At 39.5% G+C, this 22,755-nt stretch overlaps 1 protein-coding gene across 2 annotated transcripts in view; it reads right to left on the reverse strand.

Moving 5' to 3' along the window:
* KITLG (KIT ligand) overlaps positions 1–16,411 on the reverse strand; it is a 55,951-nt gene extending 39,540 nt beyond the window's left edge. For both annotated transcript variants that reach the window (XM_021528019.3, XM_021528018.3), the window contains exon 1: positions 16,111–16,411. In XM_021528019.3, the coding sequence (XP_021383694.1) occupies positions 16,111–16,125 (15 nt within the window). In that variant the 5' untranslated portion in view covers positions 16,126–16,411. The remainder of the gene's footprint in view (positions 1–16,110) is intronic.
* Positions 16,412–22,755: the final 6,344 nt, after the last annotated feature.

The raw sequence follows: 22,755 nt of genomic DNA on the forward strand, positions 1-22,755 counted from the left end.
ACAGCAGGTATTAGTTTTCAAAGACACTGTGAGCTTCAGGTAACTCCTGGCATAGGTAGGCTCCAGATAAGTTTTTTGTATCCCACTCCTTTGATAAGATAACTTATATTTTTAATAAGACTGGATAAAACCAAATAGAAAGAGTGGACTAAAGTGGGATTGGAGGGAATAATCACAGACTCATTCAGGTTGGAAAATAAGATCAAGTCCAGTTGTAAACTGAGCATTGCCACCACTAAACCATGTCTCTAAGCATCACATCTATACATCTTTAAATATTACAATATTTCCACAGTTGATAACTCAACCACTTCCCTGGGCAGCCTATGCGAGTGCTTGGCCACCATTTTGGTGAAGATATTTTTCCTAATGTCCAATCTAAATTCTCCGTAGCACAACTTGACGCCATTTCTTCTTGTTCTATTGCTTGTTGGGAGAAGAGATCAATTCTCACCTGGCCACAGACTCCTTTCAGGTGACTGTAGAGAGCTTATCACTCTCCTGAGCTTCCTTTTCTCCAGGTGAAACAGCTGGCCAGCTCCCTTAGCTGTTTCTTTTAAGACTTGTGCTCCAGACCCTTCACCAGCTCTGCTGCCCTTCTCTGGACATGTTCCAGTACCTCAGTGTCTTCCTTGTAGTGAGGCATTCAGGACTGAAAAGAGGATCTGAAGTGAATCTTGGGAAATTATCCCAGATAATTGCTGTTCTGATGTTAAAAGCCTGGTACTGTTCAGTGTAAATGACAGTGGTTTATATCAATGTATTCTCATGGAAACGCTGCTCCTTTGCTTGTGCATTTATACTCCCTATACATTGTAATGTGTCATCTTCATGTACTTATGAAAATCATACTATAAGAATCTTTGCTATGCATAATGAAAAAGTCAATTTGACTTTCATTGCTTCATTACAAAAAAGCAACAAACTCCCCCCAAACCTCATGGAAAAAACCAAAAATTTCTCTCTTGCCTCTTCTCAGATTACAAATTTTATTTATTTGCTTTCTATAGGACCTTAGTTTCACAGATTCCCTTCTCCAGAAAGTGTAAATATAGGATTGCCCTAACTCTTACTAAGTATTGTTACAACCATCACAGTGGGTGCAGCATCCAACCAGGTAGTTGCTTCTGAAGCAAACAAACCAACACTAAGTCATGCAACCTTTAAATGGGATCTCTCCTCATTAGTCAGAGAAGTTTCTCCCATTGATAAGTAACTGTTGGCATAAAAAGTATACCAAATCTACTTTTCACAAAAGCTGGCTTCTTTGGATATATTCCAGACAGCAGCACTTGCGTCAACTTAAAAAGGTTTGAGACAGGAAATAAAATTTTCACTTTGATCCCCCAAAAAATCCCAGCTGAGAACTTTCCAAATTGTGATGTAATATGTATGTTGGTGAGGAAAGTGATTTTGTATTTTGAAGACTGTTGTGGTTTAACCCCAGATGGCAACTAAGCACTACACAGCTGCTCATTCACTCTTCCTCCTCAGTGGGATCTGGGAGAGAATTGGAGGAGTAAAAGCAAGAAAACCCAAAGGTTGAGATCAAGACAGTTTAATGAGACATAAAAAAATAAAATAATAAGGTTAGAAATAGTAACAAAATAATTAGAATATACAAAACTAGTGATGCACAATGCAATTGCTCTCCCCCTACTGACCTGCCAGTTCCCAAGCAGCAGCAGCCCTCAGCCAGCTTTCCCCCCATTTATATTGTGTGCATGATGCCATATGCTATGGAATATCCCTCTGGCCAGTTTGGGTCACCTGTCCTGGCCGTTTCCCCCCCCAGATTCTTGTGTTCTTCCAGTCTTCTCACTGGCAGGGCATGAGAAGCTGAAAAGTCTTTGACTTAGGGCAAGCTCTACTTAGCAAAAACTAAAAAGATCAGCATGTCATCAACATTATTCTCATACTAAATCCAAAACACAACACTATACCAGCTATTAGGAAGATAATTACCTCTACCCCTGCTGACACCAGGACAAAGATTTTAAAAAATAAAACAATGAACCAATCAGATAGTTAGCCAGGCCTGTGGTGAAAGTTTTCAACACCAGCTACAACACTGACGAAAGAAGGTCATTCTGCTCTACAGAATTCAAAAGATGCTTTTACAAGCATTATTCTAAACCTAAATTATTACCTTGGGGCATGTATCAAGGATGAAAAGTATTTTGAACACATTGATCTCCTATAGCACAAGGGAGTCCCATTACGCAACTCAGCTGCAGAAATGGGGCAAAGTTATGGTCTTCCATAGTGAAGCCTGCATTTCTGCTCCTTTTCACTAATTTTCATAACAAAATTTACTTTATCCCACATAATGTCTATTAATGATGTGCCATTCATGATTTAGAAACATAACTTAACAGATTGAAATCTATATTTTACAAGCACCTTGTACATTGTGCCATAAGAGAATGAATGAGGAAAATTCAACAAAACAGTGTCTTGTTTGCCAGAAACAGCTTGAGATTTAAATAAAATACATAATCCTTTCTGCATCATGTTCTGTCTGTTTTGAACAAAACGTTGTTAGGCAATGAAGTCAGCTTCTGATTCCATAAACAACCCCTGTGGACATTTTAACAATTATCTATAGTCAATTTTTACAAAAACTGCCAAAGGTTTTAGTAAGATACTTTGGTAGGGGAAAAACACTAAAAGCATTTACTGGCAAGCTGCTTAAGACCCAGCATACTAAAAAACCAAAAAAAAGTGAAAAATGAAACCCGCATCTTCTGTCATTGGTATTAAGTTTTCATCTTCCTTCATCAAGAGATACAGGAAAACCCTTAAGGACTTTCAACATGTTGAACATTTTTGTTACAACAAAAATTTTATTCTTTGTACAGAGCATTTCTTGGTACAGTAGTTACCTGACCATTAGCCAGCATAATGTCAAGGTATTTCCCTGGGAAATGTCTAAGTTTAAACCTTGCCATTCAAAAACTTGGAGCCCATGATTCCATATTTGTCAATAACCTAACAAAGTTTCATTGAGCTGATCACAAAAATACTGCTAATTTTCCAGTTCCCCATAAACTATACATTTCTGAAGTTTCACTAGATTTGAGTATGTAGTTCGTATCACTTTACCTGAGAAACTGAGCTGCAGCAGTAGTGCTCCAAGAAATGTTTGTGAGAATCATGCAAGGTTATCTTAGCTGTTTCCAAATAACACAAAGTAAGAAAAAAATCAGGTTTAAAACACTTTCTAACTGGGAAAAAAGCCCCACAAAATGCTATAATATTTTCCAGATCCTGATTTCAACTCCGTTCTCTCATACGTCAGACAGCATTTTATTTCCTATATAATTTGAATTGCATGTCTTGCTATACATATACAAAACCAAATTGAACAATTTAGCTTTAAAATAATGATTTGTAAAAGGATACACTGTTATTAGACTATAAGTACATTAAGCATGGGTCTATATTTTTTTGGTGAAAAGAATATTTATCCAAAGCAATAGACCAATGTATGAGATTATTCTCAAATGCCTTGAAGCTTGTGAGACTGCAGAAAAATCAGGTAAGCGACATATCAAATTAGAAACTAATCTTCAAAACATTTAAGTATGCTTTCAAGACAACGTAAGCACTGGGCAGCCAATAAGCCATTTACCTCAGCAAGCTGGAATTAAAAACACATTATGTCTTGTCTTAAAGTAATTACATTAGTATATTAGCAAAAAAATCAACTATTTTTTTTCCAGATTTTTGATTTAAACCAAAAGCCTTTTCAAATGGCAAAAATACTTTAGTTGTTATTATTATTCTAACTGCATATTTTTATAGTAGAAAGCGAGCATCAATGCTGTTTTCAAGATGTACCAAAATGCATTATGCCATTGTTAATTCTAAAAATTCTTTCTTAAATTATTTCCTGGGGCATATGTTGCTGTTTTTTTTAAGAAGCAAATTGTCAGAATGGCCATTTTATGAATTTCAACCCATGTGTAACATTTTTCCAGGAAAATATAAGTTTAAGATGGCAAAAATGGGGTGGGACTGATCAAAATGCTTCCTTTAACACAAAAATTCAGCAACTGCATTACTGCATCAGAAACTCAAGCATATTTTTAATTCCTATGCACCTCTAAAAGTGGACACACTTTTAAGTGCTTTTTCCTGCTAACACTGAAGTGCTATACAAGAGTATCTTTCAGGGATGGTGCATGGAAACACCACTGGTTTTAAATGGCTAGAGCTGTGCAACAACTTTACACAAAATTTTGACACCTCACCATTGATAGTCACATGGTAAAAGAATGATCTTTCTGTATAAACATCTCAGCTGTCATTGCTTTCACATATAATTGAAGTTCAGCTACAATACATCTTAAAGTGTTTTCCTTTCCTCTAAGCTAAAGGCTGAATTGTTACAGATGGTAATTTTGGCAGATGGTTGTATATGAAACTGAGTTTATAATTAGGCCAAACCTGACTTGTACAATTAAGGCAATGAAGATTTGGACAATAAGATGTGTCAGATCAGTACATGATTAGTCTGGTGCCCACCAAAAACTGAAGAAACCTGATCATTCAGATTTACAGAGTATATTGCCTATATGAAAATTTCTTCTGAATTGCATGAATTAGAAGATAAGAAAAATTTCATACACAGAGTATAAACTGAAATAACCATGGTGTTTTACCTACTTAAGTATATAATCCCTTTTTCTTCAGTCGAGGCTAATGGGATGGTCTGAAGCCATGTAACAGCTCCCTGCTGCTGAGAGAGAGCTCCTTCTCTGCAGCTTCCCTCCCTCTGACATTCACCCGACCCCTAAGCAAGCCAGTAAATTCAAAGACAGTGACTAGCCAATTCAGCTGAGACAAAAAGTAATCCCTGAGGAATGAGCAAAGGAGGAGATGAAATCTGCTAGGATGAGAAGACTAGGACTACCCCTTTCTGGATATGACCTCTTGGGCTCACTCTAACATATATCAAGCTGCATTTCAAGCCATATTATATCCAGTGTCAAAAACCTTTCCAGACTGGTAATTTTGTGTTAAGGCGATATTGCCAGTTTTAGCCTCTTATGTTAAATATTTATTTATTCTTGTACCAAGAAAGGATCAGTAATGTCCAGCAATCATTCTCGCTACTCCTTTCTGCATATCATTTAGTAGTTTCTTGCAATCAATTTTCAGTCTCTCTTCATATGCAAATTGCTCCCTTATAATGCTTTTGCCTGTTTTAAGATAGCTATTTCTGTTATGCTCTTTTTTCAATGGGAAAACCAGAACTTTTTTCAGGATGGCTGATGATCACTATCATAACAACATTCCCCTTTCAAATTTCTCTTTCTGCTCCTCCTGCATCCTGATATGCTGCCTGATTTTTTTACTATGTGTACGATATAGGGATTTTTTCATTCATTTTCTGACCAAGCATTGCTACAAGAACATAAACAAGAGCTTGTAAGTCGCTTTTAAAAGTAATTGAAATGGCTATTATTAATTCAGTTACAATTAGTTCAAAACATTCCTTCCAAAATGCATCCCTCTTGCTCTTCAACACAACAAACTCCACTTGCCATCAGGCCATCTGTTCTCCCATCTCCTCTAAACCTTTACACAGTTCCTCAGAATCTCTTTTAGTTTCAATTAACCTGAGTAATTTATGTAGCTTGCACATGTTGTCATCAATCTGTGAACCCTATTATCAGATTGAACTATATGAGGTTACTGACAATAAGAGAACATAACCTTTTAGGTTTTTGCCATGTTACAAATTAATGACTTGTTCCTATACTTTACGTTCTGTCCTAATTAATTTTTTTCCTCAAACTGTTATGGTAAGAGAGATACATTATAGGGCTACTTAGGTTTTTATACTAGGTCTTTATTTTTTAAAAATCTAAATAAGAAATTTCTATTCTTTCTCCTTGTTCATCCATTTTGAAACACAAATATATTTTATGCATTGAATGCATTTCTTTTACAGGAACTGGGCTTTTATATTCCTTTCACTGAACTCTGTTAATACAGGGCTCCCATCTGCCTTCTACCAAGCGAATTAAATACAGCAAGATCTGCTAGCAATGCAACAATAGAGGCAAGCTGGTAAGAAAAATTCTTTTCAACTCTGGACATATTCATTAATTCTAAAGACAAGAATTAAGAGTTAATGTGTTCAGAGGTACTGTATATTTAAGAAAATTTTAAAAACCCACCATGTTCACCTATTTCTATGAAGTCATAATCACCTTGTCTTTACCTTAAAATTAACCCGACTTACAATTTATATCCTGCCTTTAACTTTACATATGTTCACACAAACTATTTTTAATATGCTGGTGATTTGTGGGTGGGTTTAGAAGTTTTTTGGGTTTTTTTGTTTGTTTTGTTGGTTTTGGTTTTGATTGGGATTTGTATAGACTAACAACAACAAACGCCATCAAAGTGTTTCTGGTATTCCAGTGTTGCCCTACAATTCTGCTATGTGTCCAGGAAGAACATGCAAGAGTTCTCAGCTTACAGTTAAGGGACACAGGATAAATCTCAGCATCACAGCATTGTGACCACAGAATTAATATCAATGTCATTCACATGATCTCAATGTTTTTGTTTGAGTTATGCTAACTAGAGAGAACTGTAAATATCTAATCTTAAACATGAAGCTCTACTTGTGGCTTTCCTTAAAAAAACACAGAAATTGTGGGGTAAACATTCCAAAAAGAAGTTAAGTCATTCAGCTTACACTATGGAAACGCACGCATAACTGGACAGAAAAAAATTTGGCCAAAAATGTTCCCTAAGTCTGCAAAATTAGGAAGAAATATAAATGCCTATTAGATACAAATGCCTATAAAACATAACTCTTACAACAGTAACACAGTATTACAAATTTAGTTAAATAACTGAGATTAAATGTTAGGTATTCTCACAGCATCTGCAATGATACAACAAAATGCAACACTTGGAAAAAACAGCTATTTTACCTTACTTTTACTGATAACTTTCACAGGGATTGCTCATTAAAAAATGGAATTGTAAATCACGTGTAGTATGATAAAGAGCTTTACATTTAGTCAAAAGTATTCATGTGAATTAGAAAGAATAGCATAGTAGTGAAATTATTCTGGTACATGTTCAACAGAACCCTTGTTATAGATGTGCTGATAGAAAAATTCGTACAAGTATTGACACAATATATGTTTTCTAGGATTTTTTTTACACCTAGTTCTCAAATGCTTCCTAGGATCATTCTTATTAAAGAAGACACATGAATTTGCTTTGGCTCCCATAATTAATCTCACAGAAAATACAACCCGTTGTTGAGAAGATTAGTGTAAATATCCTCAGAGCACATACTTTTCAATGTCTGCACTCTAAAATTCCAATAAGACTGGTTATGCATTTTCATAAGTGAGACAATTTTTAGCAAGTTTACTTGAGTGACACTTATCAATTTTTATAGGAGAAAATAATCTTCCCAGTTTTACAGGAATTACACCATTGACTTTGCAATAAGTAATGGAGTATGTATGTTAAGAAGATTACTCCATCATAGTGAATAAAGCCAAAAAGAACATAATTGCTTGACAAATAGCACTTCAGACAGGTACTAATTCAACAGTAACTGAAACAGTGTTCTTGGATGCAATTGACTTGTTTCAATAGAAATAAACCAGATTTTAGTAGGCTAAAAGCAGATTAACTTCACATATGTTTCAGGCTATTTGCAAATGTCAACAACATTCTGTTACAGTGGGAAATGACCAACACTACTGTAGAGAATCTGACCATTACTGGCAAATGTTTAGCTGATCCCTAAAACCTAGATGTGAGAGATATTTTTTTTAATACACTGAGGAGAATGAGAAGATAGAAATTCACTTCAATTATTTAAATAATTTATTAAACCAGAACTTTTTAAAAGTAAAATGAAAGCCCCAAATCAGGCATTTCTCACTTGGTTAGGTAACAGAGCTGAGAGGCACAGGGGAAAGCAATAACAACTACTTCTAAAAGGATTTCCTTTTACAAAAAATTAAAAGCAAGAATTTTCTTAATATATTAAGAAAATTACTGACTTTACAGAGAAAAAAAAGTATCATCACTTCTAGAAATGGCAGGACAGTATTTCTTCCTAACTGTAATAACAGATCGCAAGCATTGTAAAACAAAAATTCCAACATATTCCAGAACAATTGATTCATTCTAATCCTGTCCAAAAAGACACTTTGCTTCTACAGATGATACAAAATATGGTAACAACAGGTTATTCAGTGGACTAATATTTGAAGTGGGCCCCAAAAAGTAACGAGAAATAAAAATGCCAGAAAAAATATAGAGAACATACACTGGAGATAAAGTTTAAGGTGTATGGGAGCAAACAAAATGCTGATAGACACACCTTCAGTACTGTGGATACTAGAAGTGCAGAAGTTTTGTTTTCAGAGGTGAGGATACTGACTTAAACACAGTAGAAGCCAGGAAAGCTGCACAAAGAAATGAAGGTAATTTTTTGTCTTAAGGGAAAGAGGCGATAAACTTGCTGCCATTTTCACGTGTGGCCTTGAGCTATGATGACAGGAAAAAAAAATCCAGAAGAAAATGGATGGAGTATTATGAACATCATCTGACTTGAGATCGGAGTCAATTTTTTAAAATAGCAAGTTTTTCACTAATTTTAGTAGCCTGAAATACTGCCTAGTATCACACTATTAATGGAACAAACACTGAAGAAATACATCTAAACAGTTTGGAACAGACTACAATTATGGCCAGAATTTTTAGAGAGTGCATGCAAAATCTAGGGCATATTCTTTGCCAGGGATTACAGAAGATCAAAGCACCGTCCATGACAGTATTTAAATTTACAGTTTATAAGAAAGGTTTGCATTTCCTACAAAATAAAGCAATGCCCATCAAAATCATTCAAACTGATGTCAAATACAGCCCTGGTAGTTTTTGCTGTTAGAATACAAATGCAATCCAGACATTGCTGAAGCACAGTAACTTGAAAAAGACACCAATTATGAATACTGGAGATACATTTTTTTCCCTCATTTTTAAAATAACCACCAAAAAGCTCTGTTTATTTAGGAGCATGTTTTTAATCCAAACAAAAGAGGGTGCCAAGCAGTGTTATACAAGCTTCCTAAATTCATTTGGCTGACTAATGCTCCTATTCCTGCATGCTTCAAAGTAGTAAAAGAAAAACAAATCTCAGGAAGAACTGACATTCAGATCTGTATCAGTTTAAAGACATAATGCATAATATTGTCTGCTTGCTATTTAATGCAAAAGACAAATTTTGCTGAGTTCACTTAATAATGAGCAAATGGAGGGTGGAAATTAGAGGGTTGGAACTTACAATAGACTATTAGCATATTTAAATTTCAACCTCCCTAAATTTCTAAGCACGTCTTTTCATTTAGTGAATTATTTTGCATATATACAGCATATTAATTTAAATGTATCATGACTGACTCCTTAGTGTCTTACTTCAGTTAGACCACAAAAACCAGCACCTTGGTATCATACTCCCATTTTATACAATTATGAAATCTCCATAAAGAGACAGGAATTTTTTTGGACCAACATGAAATGGAGGAAGAAACTTTCCTACACACTTTAAGCCCTCCATATTTACAGGCACTTTACAAGATTAAATATTATGTATTATTTTATATCAGTATTATACACTAATATAATAATTAAAGTTTAAATATATTAATTTCTTTTAAATGAAAATTTTATATTAGTGTATTATACCACATTTTCAGAATGTGCTATATACAATCATCAAGTTCATTAATTTGTCATGGATTAACTCCTACAAAAAGAGTTGTTGTATGCTTTGCACAGAGTTCATTTTGTGTTTCAAACAGAGATAGATTGCCAGGACATGCACAACTTGGTTTTACAGTCTGACTTATACTGCCAGAATAACTTTTTTCCAAAAGTAATTGAGAGGTTATGTGTTACTAAACAGACCAAAGAATCCATCCAGTAATGATGTATCATGCTGCAAACATAAAAGGAAGACATACCTTGGTCTGCTGATACAAACCAAGCATAAGCTAATGGTAAAAGTTACAAAAGAGTGTAATTCATTCAGGAGGAAAGACACTGGAAGGTTATCAGTACAAGTCATCCTGACTACATCAAGTGCAGAGATACCAGCCATAGCAAGTGCAAAATTTAGGTCCACAATAAATACAGCACATACACTTCTCTAAAGCTGTATTTAGGGTACTTCTAAAAACTTCTCAAAGTACATCTAAAGAGCTGACAGAGCTAATTGTACTAAATTTATCCTTGGCCTTAACTGTCAGTGAACTGATGTCCCTGGAGCTGATGGCAGCAGAACAAATGAAAGGCAGAAGACCTGCTAAATAAGACACCGGATAAGGGTTTATTGTCACTAAGACATTTGCAGCGATTGAAGCCAGGTTCAGTCACATGGGACTGGCCAATATACAAGAACAGATATGTCAGACAGACTGACCTTTTCAGACTCTGACTTGAAAATACTTAAATATTTCTGAATGGAGGTTCAGAGGGTGGCATGATTCACAATCTGTGAATTACGAGTTGTGGTTGAAATAGTCTCCCCCACATTCTTAGCTCATGTGTAAGCCACCCTCAAGATTGAACAAATAAACCTTCAACAGAACAGCTTCAACAAGATAAACTAGATAGAAGCTTCCCAGAGACTTAGGATGCTACCCAAGAAAATATGTGAACGTTGTGTCTCTCTCACTCTAGTGAGTATGCTCACATAAATTTTTCTAGATTAGCTTTTCAGTCTGGATTGAATCAAAGTTGTTCACAAACTCAAAGATAATTGCTGTAAACCATGAATGTATCCTTTTGTGACAGCTCGGACTAAACCTGCATACTTTGCAGAGCATCAGTCTAAGCCGAAGAGTGTAGCCCACCGCCTGGCCCAGCTCCAAGGCTGCCAAGACACAACATCTCTCTCTGACTTCCCAGCTCTGCTGCCTAAAACCAGTGAGAAGCCAGTGAGGGTAGAAGTGGACTGAGATACCCAGCTGGACTCCTAGAAATTCTTCACTGGAACATTAACAAATACATGTGAATGACTGTTATACAGGTGCCAGATCACAGGTGGGAAAAAGGGTGGCTCTTATGGCTTGGGCTAAATATGATCTTGAGGGTCCTAAACTTGATTTTCTCAATTGAGTAGATTTTGCAGCAAAACTGAAGAAAAAGAAAAATAACCAAGTGTTCTTTAGCAGCAGTGAAAGTTTAGGGCTGGGAGGTAAGTGAAAGGTGACCTTTCCAGAAGACTTGCTTGGGAGATCCTTCTAGGAGCACTGACCACCGTGAAGCAGCAGCTAGCTATTGTCCCTGCAACAAAGGAACCTGCACTCAGGCCCTCAAACCTGCACCACAAGGTCTCACTTTTACTGTTGCATCAAGTGATGATGAAATAGCTTGAAGCTAAGCATTTACCTTCTCACTTTACAAAACAGTGTGCTCCACAGTATGGCTGCGAAGCAGTGAGAACCATAAGAGACTTTTTCAGGCAATACCTGCAGTGGTATCTTGCTGATGCTAGACCTGATGTTATTTTCACCTTGCACCCAAAATTAGGTCTGCTCCACACAGCAACAATAATGGCAAAACAAATATAGAGCAGAAAATTCCTAATGTGATTTAAAATCATTACTGTATCCATCTACCTTTTATAATTTAAACCCGGTTATAGCAACCAATCATTAACCCAGTGGTTATTAGATAAGTGTAGGAAATCAGATGACAATTATTTCCTATATTAATATGACCCAAAGTGTTCATAAATCTGATCTCCTAAACTGGCTTTTATTCAGACATACAGTAGAATTAATGTCTTCATTATCATACTATGAATGATCTCTAACATTTTTCATGCTACCATCTTTAATAAAATAAAATACTTAACACCATTTTTATTTTCTTGTATTTTCATTCACATACTAATGGCTGATACTATTTACATTTGTCAATAAGTAAAACCATCCAGCAAAGAAATCTGCATTTAATGTTCTCCCATGTGCAGCCAGTTATTTCAGCATCAGTACTATTTACGAAAAGTCAGTTTTGTAGGTTTACGTATGACTGAGGAGGCAATACAAACATGGGCCAAACAACAAAATTAAAAGAGAAGCGTTACCCCTTGCCACTCACCTTACATTCATCCATCTCCTTTTCCCACAATCACATGGAAAAAAACACAACTGACAAAAAACAAGCAGCTTTACACTGTGTTTAACAGGCTGACTAATCTCAGGTTTGACACACCAAAGACCAGGGCAAGAACAAGCACTTTCGTTTTCATGTCAGCTCCCACAACACTCAAATGGAATTGCAATGGGAGATTTTTCCTTCCTTTGCTTCTAATAAATGGGTGTTGTGTTTACATACTGCATACTGAGCATTGCCCATCTGAAGCCAAGGGCTGCATCTTGCCAACTCTTAACTTTCATGCAATATGGTGATTACACAAGCCAGCATACCATTAAATCACATAACAAAACTTGGAGAATGGCACTGTCAGCTTGCAGAGCTGTACCTGAAGGACTGACATGCAGTACATAAAGGGAAAAACCAGATTTCAGCTCAATGGCAAAACTGGGTCAGGAGAAGACTGGGTTACTTGGCTCACTTTAAAAGACAAAGCCAAGCTCCAAATAGTTCACAGAGATAAAAGCTTGGAAGGCACATAATAAAAGCAGGTGAAGAAAATTAAGAAATAAAATATTTAATATAATATATAAATAATACTTATTTATAATATATAAATTAAAATAAATAAAATATTCTCTTAATTCCAGGATGTCTTTCCAGCTGCAGTACTTGCAAACTGGCTTCCCTTGAGCAGAGTCAAAACCGGGGGAACAGAGACCTTAGTCCATTGCTTAACAAGAATAGCACAGCATCTTTCTGGCTACAGCAAATTCCCTTTTTTTCCATTTAATGATCAGTAGATCTATACCTGCCATGAGCTCCAAATATGAACACAGTTCCTAGTGTTCATTTTTTCCCAGAATGAGCAAGAAAGACTGATGATCAGAAGTCACTATTTTCCCTAAAAGCAAGCTCACACCAAGGTATCAGGTATCTGATTTGCATTTCTGATTTAGCCTGCTGATAAGAGACTAGAAGTGCCAATTTAATTACTAATTCTTTTTCCAGGTACCGGTCCGCAATAATTTCTACAGAGCCTTCCACTTTAGTGACACAAACATACTGATAGGACAACCTAAGGTGGTAATTTAACTGCCAATAATAATGCATACGTTCAGAGGTAGAAAGCTGCGCTGAAATCTAAGACACTTTCAATACTGAGGTTTCTAAGAGGATGTGCATCTAACTTACTGCAGGAGATCAAGTGCCTGAACCATGTATCTGTGATACCTTATCAGCCTTCAGAGCTACCCCATAGATGACCCCTCTTTGCAACATATTTCTTAGTAACTTAATCCTATTTAGATTGTCTTCAAATCAGACAAAGAACAAGCAAATCAGAAAATTGCTACATGTAAAAACATGTAGCAAGATCATATCACACTGGCACCACTAACCCTGTTTTATTCAAATTGTAAAAGGCTGTCCAGACATCAGTGACATTTTATTTGTTGTCATATTAGCATGCAAAAGGACATAAACTCACTTCTGATAATAGTTTTAATTACTAAGTATATAAGCCTACAAATCCTCTCATCCAAGTAATCCTTCAACAAGATTAATTCATGGAAATAGCCTCATTGAAAAACGATTTGTATGACTGAACCCTAAATGCTTAATCACTTCTTTGAAGAAATCATAACTTACAAAGAAAAATCCAGGTGTTGGTATGTTTAAAACAGGGGGAGTTATGTATCCATCCAACCAGAGTTTCAAAAATATCACTTCTAGGACTGACACTGTTGGGACTGATTTAAATAAACGGACCAACTTGCTCACAGTGAGTCTAGTGCTCAACATGACTCTTCTTTCAGCACTTTTGTTGTACTGACATATGACTCAGCTACTCCTCCAGCTGCACAAGTTATATATTATCACTGTGCAACATTACCTCAAAGATCAAAATCCCTGATTTATTTTAAACAATATCCAGGCATTACCAAGTGTTTGCAAGGCTCAGCGAGTGTGTGGTTCTTGCTTTCTGTACTACGTCTATTGCAGAATATTTTGTTGTAAGAAATATTAACCTTTCCCAGTTTTCTTATCTTGTTCTTTCCACTATGAGAGTTACCAGTCTAGACAATGACTGAAGTAGCCACAGGAGAGCATATAGATTAAGATTTACTTTAATGTGTCGAGTGCCCTCATGTGCTTAAGTCCTCTTTCTTGTACCCACTTCACTTGCTCTCTCTCTTTTCACAGGGTCTTCATGGCTTTAATGGCAAGTCTTCTTGAAGTATCTCCTGCTCTGATCCCCTTGGAATGATTAATGGTTTGGTATCACATTTGTTTGCTACTCCTTAAAATACAGCAAACAACCCTTTGGAGAACTAGGAGTCTGTCAGTGCCTCCAAAAAGCAGGAAGCATAACTGCTTGAAGGCTGACAGATGCTTCACCACCGTGACAAGAAGCTGTTCCACAGGCTACAGCTTGTGAGCCCCTGAGTCAAGCCATATGGTCCTGAATGCCAAGACTGCCTGTCTTTCCCAGTTTACTGGGAAAGAGGGATTGTTCCTGCTTTGCTCTGAATTTGCAAAAGTAGTCTGTTGACTTTTATAAGTTTACAGTTCAAATGTAATAAAATGCTTGACTGCTTCCACTCACAAATCCTCATTCGTAAACACATAAACACAGCTCTCAGACTTTAAGAGACCCTTCACAATTAATAATCAGCATGTTTAAATAATTGTGTATACAGGATCTGAAACATCTTTGTTCAAGGCATCTATAGTAAACTAATGTGAATAACAGCAATGGATATACATTGCTAAAATTCAGAGCTAATAATTTAAGATAAAACTCCAGTGTACTTCAGCATCGCAAAAATTAAGTCTCCAAGTTTTAAGTTCTTAAAAATGTGTGCATTTTCCAGGGCTTCGGCCACGTGAAATTTAAATATTTCAGAAGGTGAGTACTTCTAATTCCTCTCATCTCATGAAAAATTATTTAACTACCCAAAATACTTTGGTAATATTTTTTTTTTAAAATATGCTTTATGTCTTTTCCAGTGACTGTATTCTGAATGTCTTCACTGGTTTGTAGGTGATCCAGCAATTGTCAAGAAACGGACGAAGGCAAAAAGTATGTCTCTTCTAATGCAGAAACGTAGGAGAAGGGAAAAGCCCTCAGCGCAGAGGCAGCAATGTGCGTGTCCATGCATTGTTCTCTCCCGAAGCAGTCCTGGCTCTCGCCGGGGTTTGCCCTGATAGAGTGTATCGGCACCTTGCGAAGTCCAGCCTTAAACTTTCTCCCGTTAGAGTTTCCTTGAGCCACTTCTTGTTGCAATTTTCCACTCATGTCTGTCCCTTGCTTCCTTCTAAAAAACGCACAGCATAGTGATTGAAATCTCTACACAACCTGCAGAAATAATGGCAAGGGCTCCCGCAGCGGCACTTCCCGGCGGGATGCGGGAGGACGAAGGGCGAAATGCCGGGGTTCCCGCAGCACCCGCCCAGCGCCGCACGCTGGAGCGGCGTGCGGGGAGACACCGGGAACCGAAGCCACTGCACTGCTGCCCCCGATTATTTCATGTTCTCGCACTCGTCAGGGTAACACAGACAACTGATTTACTACGGCAATTTTTCCCAGCGCCTTCCGAGATCTCCCAAGACTCGGCCGCCGGTCCGGCCGTTTGCTGCAACTTTTCCTCGGGCTGCGGAACGCCGAGGACAAGACCGGGCGATATTTTTTTTTTTTTTTCCTCCTCCTCACCTCGCTCCCCGAACCCGTTCCCCAGCGGCAGCGGCTCCCGCTCCCGGCGGGCACCCCCCACCTCTCGGACAGCCCGGGAGCCGCCGCCCCCGCGGACGCGCGCTCCCCGCCCGGCGGCCGCCCCGGCCCGCGCCCCGCTCCGCGCCCGCGGCCCCGGCCCCGCTTCGCCGGGGAGCCGCGGGGCAGCCCCGCCCGCGGGCAGGTGGGAGCCCCCGCCGCCGCCCGGCCGCACTCACTTGTGCCTTCTTCATAAGGAACGGCAGCGCTGCAGTCCAGCCCAGCCGGCCGTGTGCAAACTCCCTTCAGCGGAACTGTAGCTCCAGCATAATGCAGCAGCCGATAGTCCACGCATTGGGGTTGCCCACGGCGAGCCCCGCGCTGCCTCCGCCCGTCCAGCCGACGCTCCCCGCGCCCCGCTGCGCCCCCTCCCCACGGCCTGAGCGTCCGCGCTCACTGAAGACACCGCCGGCCCGCGGCCAGGTCTTTTATATCTCCGATCTGCCTCCAACAGCGGCGGCGGCGGCAGCCCAGGCAGGACACGCCTTTCCCCTCCCTCCCGCCCTCCCGGAGGACCAGGAGCCCAGGCAGACCCTGCGGGGCGGGGGAAACTCGAGTTAACTTGGGGCAAGTTGGAGGCAGGAACAAGCCGAGCCTGCCCCTCGCCAGCGCCGGAGGGGAGCGGGGCCGCGGGCAGGCCGCCGCGGGGAGCGGCGGGCGGGGATGCGGAGGGGGGGTGTGGGCATGCGGGCGGGGGGCGCTGGGTACCGGCCCCGGAGGGGTGGGTGCAGAGGGCTGCTCCCGCCCGGTGCCGGGGCTTCCGCGGTGCCCGGGACGGGCGATCCCCGCCGAGCGCGGGGAGCGGGGCGGGGGTCTCCGGCCCTGCCCGCGGTGGGCTCTGGCAGCGTGCAGGGAAGCTCCACGCCGCCGCGGCAATTGAGGTCAGCCAGGCTGCGGGCGCCGAGCCAAGTCCTTGGGTTGGGTCCCCCCACCCACGCTGGGGAGAAGGGGGGTGCCCCCCGGCTGAACCCGCCGCCGGGCGCCGACTCGGCCCGCGGCGGGGAGGGCAGCGGGCTCAGAGGCTGGCGGGGCTCCCAGCCGGTGCCCGGTGCTCCCAGCGGAGCAGCCGCTGCAGCGGCGCGCACAGCCGAGGTGGCAGCCCTGGGTTTGCCATTGTCATTCCAGTGCTGCTTTCCCATACTCGGTGAATGCAATTTAAGCGCCCGGATAAGCATTTCAGCTGGCGTTTAGAAACTCCTTTACCTGCTCCAGACAGAAAAATTGTTGAGCAGTGCCTCCTAACGCTTCTTCAAAGGTGATCCTCCGGGTCTTTTCACATGCTGTTACAGTTTGCATCCCGGGTAAATAATGCATTGGTGTTGGGTGTGGAAAAGCGACTTGACTTACTTCTTGAAGTCTTCTGGCCAGTCCATCGCACCGGTAGCCACAGAATTTGAGTCGTCTTTAGAGAAGGCAGCTCCCAAGGTTAATATGAATAAAATTTTGGGCGTGAATTAAATGGAATGTAGGGCAGTTCATGGAACTAGCGTTTTCTGAAACAGCCATACTAGGTGAAACTTTAAACATTAAAATGAAGAAAGAATAGTCTGACCCAGTCAATGGTCATTTCCTAAAGGAGAATAGACATGCTCAGAGTGCATACTAAGAGATTTCATTAGAAAAGTCAGTATAATTTTCACCTAGAAAATTGATAAAAAGTTTTGTAAAAACTTGATTTCTGACAAAGTAAAGGTGAGCTGTTCAGGTACAGAAAGGTTTTGAACTCATCCCCAACGTTGCTGTATATTTGGAGTCCATCAGATAAACATATAATATAATTTTGGAGATAAAAATCTAATATAATTTTGCTTCTGCATCAAATCCAGAAAAATGGGTCAGTAATTTTCTTTTACAGCATGACAGTACTGATAGATTCATTCCCTCTTTGTCGTTTTTTTTTTTTTTTTGCATTTCATGATTATTACTGGGCTGAATTTGTCAGACTTTGATATGCATATAGTAATAGGAATAGTATCTATTTCTGTAAAGCAATAAATAAGCAGTGAAAGGGAAGAAGCCTGCAAAAACAAAAGAAATCAAGGACCTCATTAACTGAAAGAGTGGTTTGTGTATCACCTAGCAGTGATCAACCAAGTCACTTTCACTGTCTACACATTTAACCAAATAGGGCCAGGAAATTAAAATGTTATGGCATATTTCCCCCTTAGAACAGATGACCAGTTTAGTCTCCTGGGGAGAAGGCCTGGAAAGTGTGAAAGAGCAGTCTGTGGCAGCCGTTACCTATCTTACGGAAAACACTTCTGGTCTTTCTCCTTGTTGAACTCTATCACAGTTCACCATTAGTCATAACAGGAAAAATTTTGTGGATGCCCTGTATCCAGTTACATTCTTTGTAATTGTGCAGAGTGAATAACTCTCTTGGGCATAATTATGTTTCTTTACCACCCTGGCATCATGCACCATTTGTCTCCATTCCCAGTCCAACTACTTGAACTTGCCCTTGTGTTTAATGTTCAGCTATAGTGAAGTAGTGCCCTTTTCATCTCTTCCTTTTGTGTTGGCAATTTTCAAGTGTATTACTGCTGACACTGTCCTCAGTTTGGTTTGGGAAGACTTTTCTATGAAGTTCAGAATGCAAGTTTAAACTCATTAATATCTTGTGTCTCTATCCCATAGGAAAGCATGCTTTTTATTGGTCTTGCCCATTTCCAACATAGTACCGACTTTTGATATCCCAGAGGTGAGAACTGATTAGCCATGGGCTGTTAGCTTATTGACTGGTAGCTTTCCAAAGCTCACCTGCAAACCACATTCAGTCTTCTATAGCCTACCTTATTTGCATTTCTACATGCTTGGGGGTGAACACAGGCCCTGTCATTGTTTTGTGTAAACCTGTTCCTTCACATGGAAGATATGGAAAACACTGTTAGTTTTCCCAGCTCTTCACAGGATTTAGTTCCACCCATTCAGCAGGATTGTCTTCACCAGGAATACTGTTCAGCCTGTATGGAAATACCAGCAACTGAAAATTAAGCCTTTCCAGTCTAACATGAGTGGAAAAGCCTCACCATCTTTACCAACTGAGAAATGGCTGTTAAATAGCTCTTAAATGTTTTTAATTCTGTAATTCTGTGGAATATCTGCTATGCTTTCCATAGCTTCAGCTCTGCACTCAGTCTGTTGATAGCTTGGCTGCTGGCTGGAACAGCTGGAATTTGGGAATATGCAGGATGACATCCAGCCTCAGCCACTGAGATTGCTGGACTAAAAAGTGTTCTGTGTCAACTTGTAAAATTGAAAAAAATTCTCCCATGAAACCATTTAAGCTGTGAAGGCAAAACATTAGTGTGCGAGTATTAAAAAGATAGAACACTAATCCCGTCTAATAGGTTACAGACTAAGCATGTAGGTGCTTTGCTGGCACAGAGACCTGGCCTCTAGCATCAGCTTAGTTAATCCTCTCACCAGTCTTTTTTAAGGACATAGAGTACTAAGCACACGTATTCCTAACCTACTTCAGACACACACAGAATTGAAAAAATTATATTTAAAATTGAGGTGTGTTGAGCCAAGAAACTCAAAAGATCACATCAAACTTCTTTAGGTTTTATTACAGAAGTACATGATTGTAGAGGAATGACTTTCTTCAGAAAAGACAAGCTTTGCAAGATTTACAAAAAATTATCTTAATTACTTTGACATTGAAAAGTACTTTGGGATAACAATCTCCTTAAGAGCTCTTTATCTTTGATATCACAAAATGTTCTAGGTGTTATTCTGTGGTTTTGAACTTGTTCACTCTAATTTCAGAACACAACCAAAACCAATATTTAATATTCTGTCAAAGTACATATTTTGAATTTTTAATTGAGCCTTATGCTCAACAGTTACCAAAGGGACTGTTAGTTTATTCTAAGCATCACACATCTTTTGTGCTGTATACGAGTGACAGGGGGAACTTCTGCAGATATTCAATATCACTGGTCAATGAGTAAACAAATGACTCAATCAATACTTAGTCCACGGGGAACTGCACACCACTAACGAGCCACTTTTTATCTCACTGAGCACTATAAGAGCACAGGATTCAGGTGTATTTTTTTCATTCACATGACCTGCCTCTAAGGATTGATTTGCAAGAAGTAGTTTCCATGGAACTGATTCTTCATAATATATTACAGACTAAGATTCTAAGGATAATTTTATTATTATATGGTAAAATCATAGTCCATTTGGCAGAGTAGTTGGCAGACCAGCTGTAAGGACTTACAGAGCACAGTTGTCTGTCTCAAACACTGTTAGGGCCACAGAAGGACTTTGTCATGAGATAAGCACAGAATGAAGGAACAGGATGGCACTAACTCCAGGCCTGGTGGAGATGAGATCCTGGTTAATGCATCCAGACAAAAATTCCCACTGTAGCAAACTGTGTAAAGAGGCAACTGCTCATACACATATCACCAGCCAAACAAAGATCACCCCAAGTTATGGGACAGATGGCATCTGTGACCACCAACATCCATTGAAGCCCCCCTGAATATGCCTTCATGGATGCTTGAAATTTAGACTGTAAATTAAGCCACCACAGGGAACTTAAGAAAAAGATGGTTTTATCTCAGACCTAGGGGGAGGGTAACAGGCTGGGGGAGAGGAATCTATCACTGATAATGGATGTAAGAATGCAGAATTTACAGATCACAGGGAAAGCCAACTCAGCAGCTGTGCTGAAATCAGCTCAGACTGGGTAAAAGTTAATATTGGCAGAGGGAGGTAGTGATCACTGACTCACAGCCCATTGACCCAAGAAATGCACTTATTCAGAAAAAAAGATCGAGCATGGGACTAAATAACTTTAGAAGTGACGGAATAATTTTACCAATAGAATGAGAGACTTTTGTAGCCAATGAGTATTAATTCCTTTGCTTGTTAAAACATATAAATAGTGAAGTTTTGAATGACCTCAGAACCCCCTCCACGGAGAAGCCCAGGGTAAAGAAGGACAAACAGAAATACTCGATGGAACCATGGGTGGTGATTATCTTCTGCTTGAACTGTCTTTCTCTCCTCCAACCCCATGCCTCTTTTCTGTTTCTTTCTAGCTCTCTAATTTACATTCAATGGTGAAACAAATCTGTGTTAATGACTTTGGCATATGTTCTTGTTTGCACCTTAATTCAGGCAGGGGCATCTCTCACCAACCAGATCTTAACACCAGCTGGGGGAAAATGCAATATTCTGGATGAACAGATATATCTCCAAAGGAAAAAAAAAATGGATTGAAATTTATTAAAATTATAGAATTTGTAGCTCGTTATCTCATTATGATGCTTCTCCAAAACCCATCTAAATAGAAAAAGAAGAAGCAAGCAGTACAACATAGGAGTGGAGCTAGAGAGCTTCAAACTACTAGAAATCTGTTCAAGAAGTGCCAGTGAAGCATGCTGGAGTTATATAATTCTGTGTGTGATTTATTTGCCCAGAAGAAGATATGGAGACAAGAAGGTAGAAAAAGCTAGGGTGTAGTCTTTGTTGTTAGTAGAAGGAAGGGCTTTTTTTATTTGAGTTTGATCCTGGTCTGAAATACTGATGGAGTGAAGGAATGATGGATTTGTATTGGAAGTTTAAAAGTGCTTCTGTCTATTGGTGTCTTTACTGGTTTACTTTCTGGTAAAATGACATTTTAATTAGCATGCAAAGGATACTCTGTTTTACTAAGAGAACTTTTTGGCAAGGAAAACAAGCCCAAAATAGAAAGTTGCACTGATGCTGTTAAAACTCAATCAGAGCCTGTAAAAACATAGTTGTAGATAGTAAAAAGTAACCATTATCTGACTTATGTGAAATCTTATTTCCACTATTCTTTCAGTATGCTACAGTTTTAGCCTCTGAAGATCTCACTAGTACGGGTGGATTCTCAGCTAGGAAAAAATGTTACTTGGAGAACAAAATCTGGGAAAAGCTGATGCTGCTGAAGTTTTGTGATCTTTGGTGATCCCCTTTTGGCTTCTGGTGACCCTCACGATGTTCACAGATGTTAGCAGAAATGTGAAGTTCCTTGAAACACGTGTAAAATTTTGCAGCCACTAAAGTTCCAAGAAGATCAGAGGACAGCAGCATTTCAAAGATTTTTTTTGGTCTTAACTCTCAAGGTTAACTCTCTTGTGTGCCAAGAGGGGTCTGAATCTGGGATTGCACTATAAAACATTATTCTTTTGAAGAATTACTTATATGTGTGCTCCTGAAAGTTCAGGGAGACTCTGATGGCATGCCTCTCTTTCCTTCTGTTGGAGGGAAGGAGCAGGGATAAATGGTGTCCATCCAGCTCTGATTCTTGGCATTCAAAAAGAGACTGGAGTATACCTAAGGATGGACAGATCAGCAGCTTTCCAAGCCTCAAGGCTGTGTACACCATGCTGTCGTAGTTGCTAGTGGTTACGTTCAACAGTGTTCAGCATGGCTCAGTTTACCAGAGTACAATCAACACCTTTTTTCTTTTTCTGAAATGATGGTACAAGGCTGATTTGCTCCTTGTTGCAGAGTTTTTTGTGTTGGGTTTGGTTGGAGTTTTGGAGAGCAGTGCTCAAATCTCTGATCAGCAGATGCAGTTATTAGCCCGAACTCTGAAAAATATTCTCTTGCTGAAGTTTACTTGCTGACATCTGCTGAGGGGTGTCCCCAGAGATGTTGAATGAAAAAAGAGCAGTTACTGTATTCTACAGATAGCAATTTCTTCAGAGTGCTGTAGTTAATGTGACCACAGCTCATGCTTCCAAGGGGCATATCCATGGAGAGTGTAAAACACACTGCCTACAGCAATCACAAGGACTTTTAGTTACTATATTAAATAATAATTATTTCCCCAA

The sequence above is a fragment of the Lonchura striata genome, chromosome 5 (genome assembly GCF_046129695.1).
Source record: "Lonchura striata isolate bLonStr1 chromosome 5, bLonStr1.mat, whole genome shotgun sequence".
NCBI classification, from domain to species: Eukaryota; Metazoa; Chordata; class Aves; order Passeriformes; family Estrildidae; genus Lonchura; species Lonchura striata.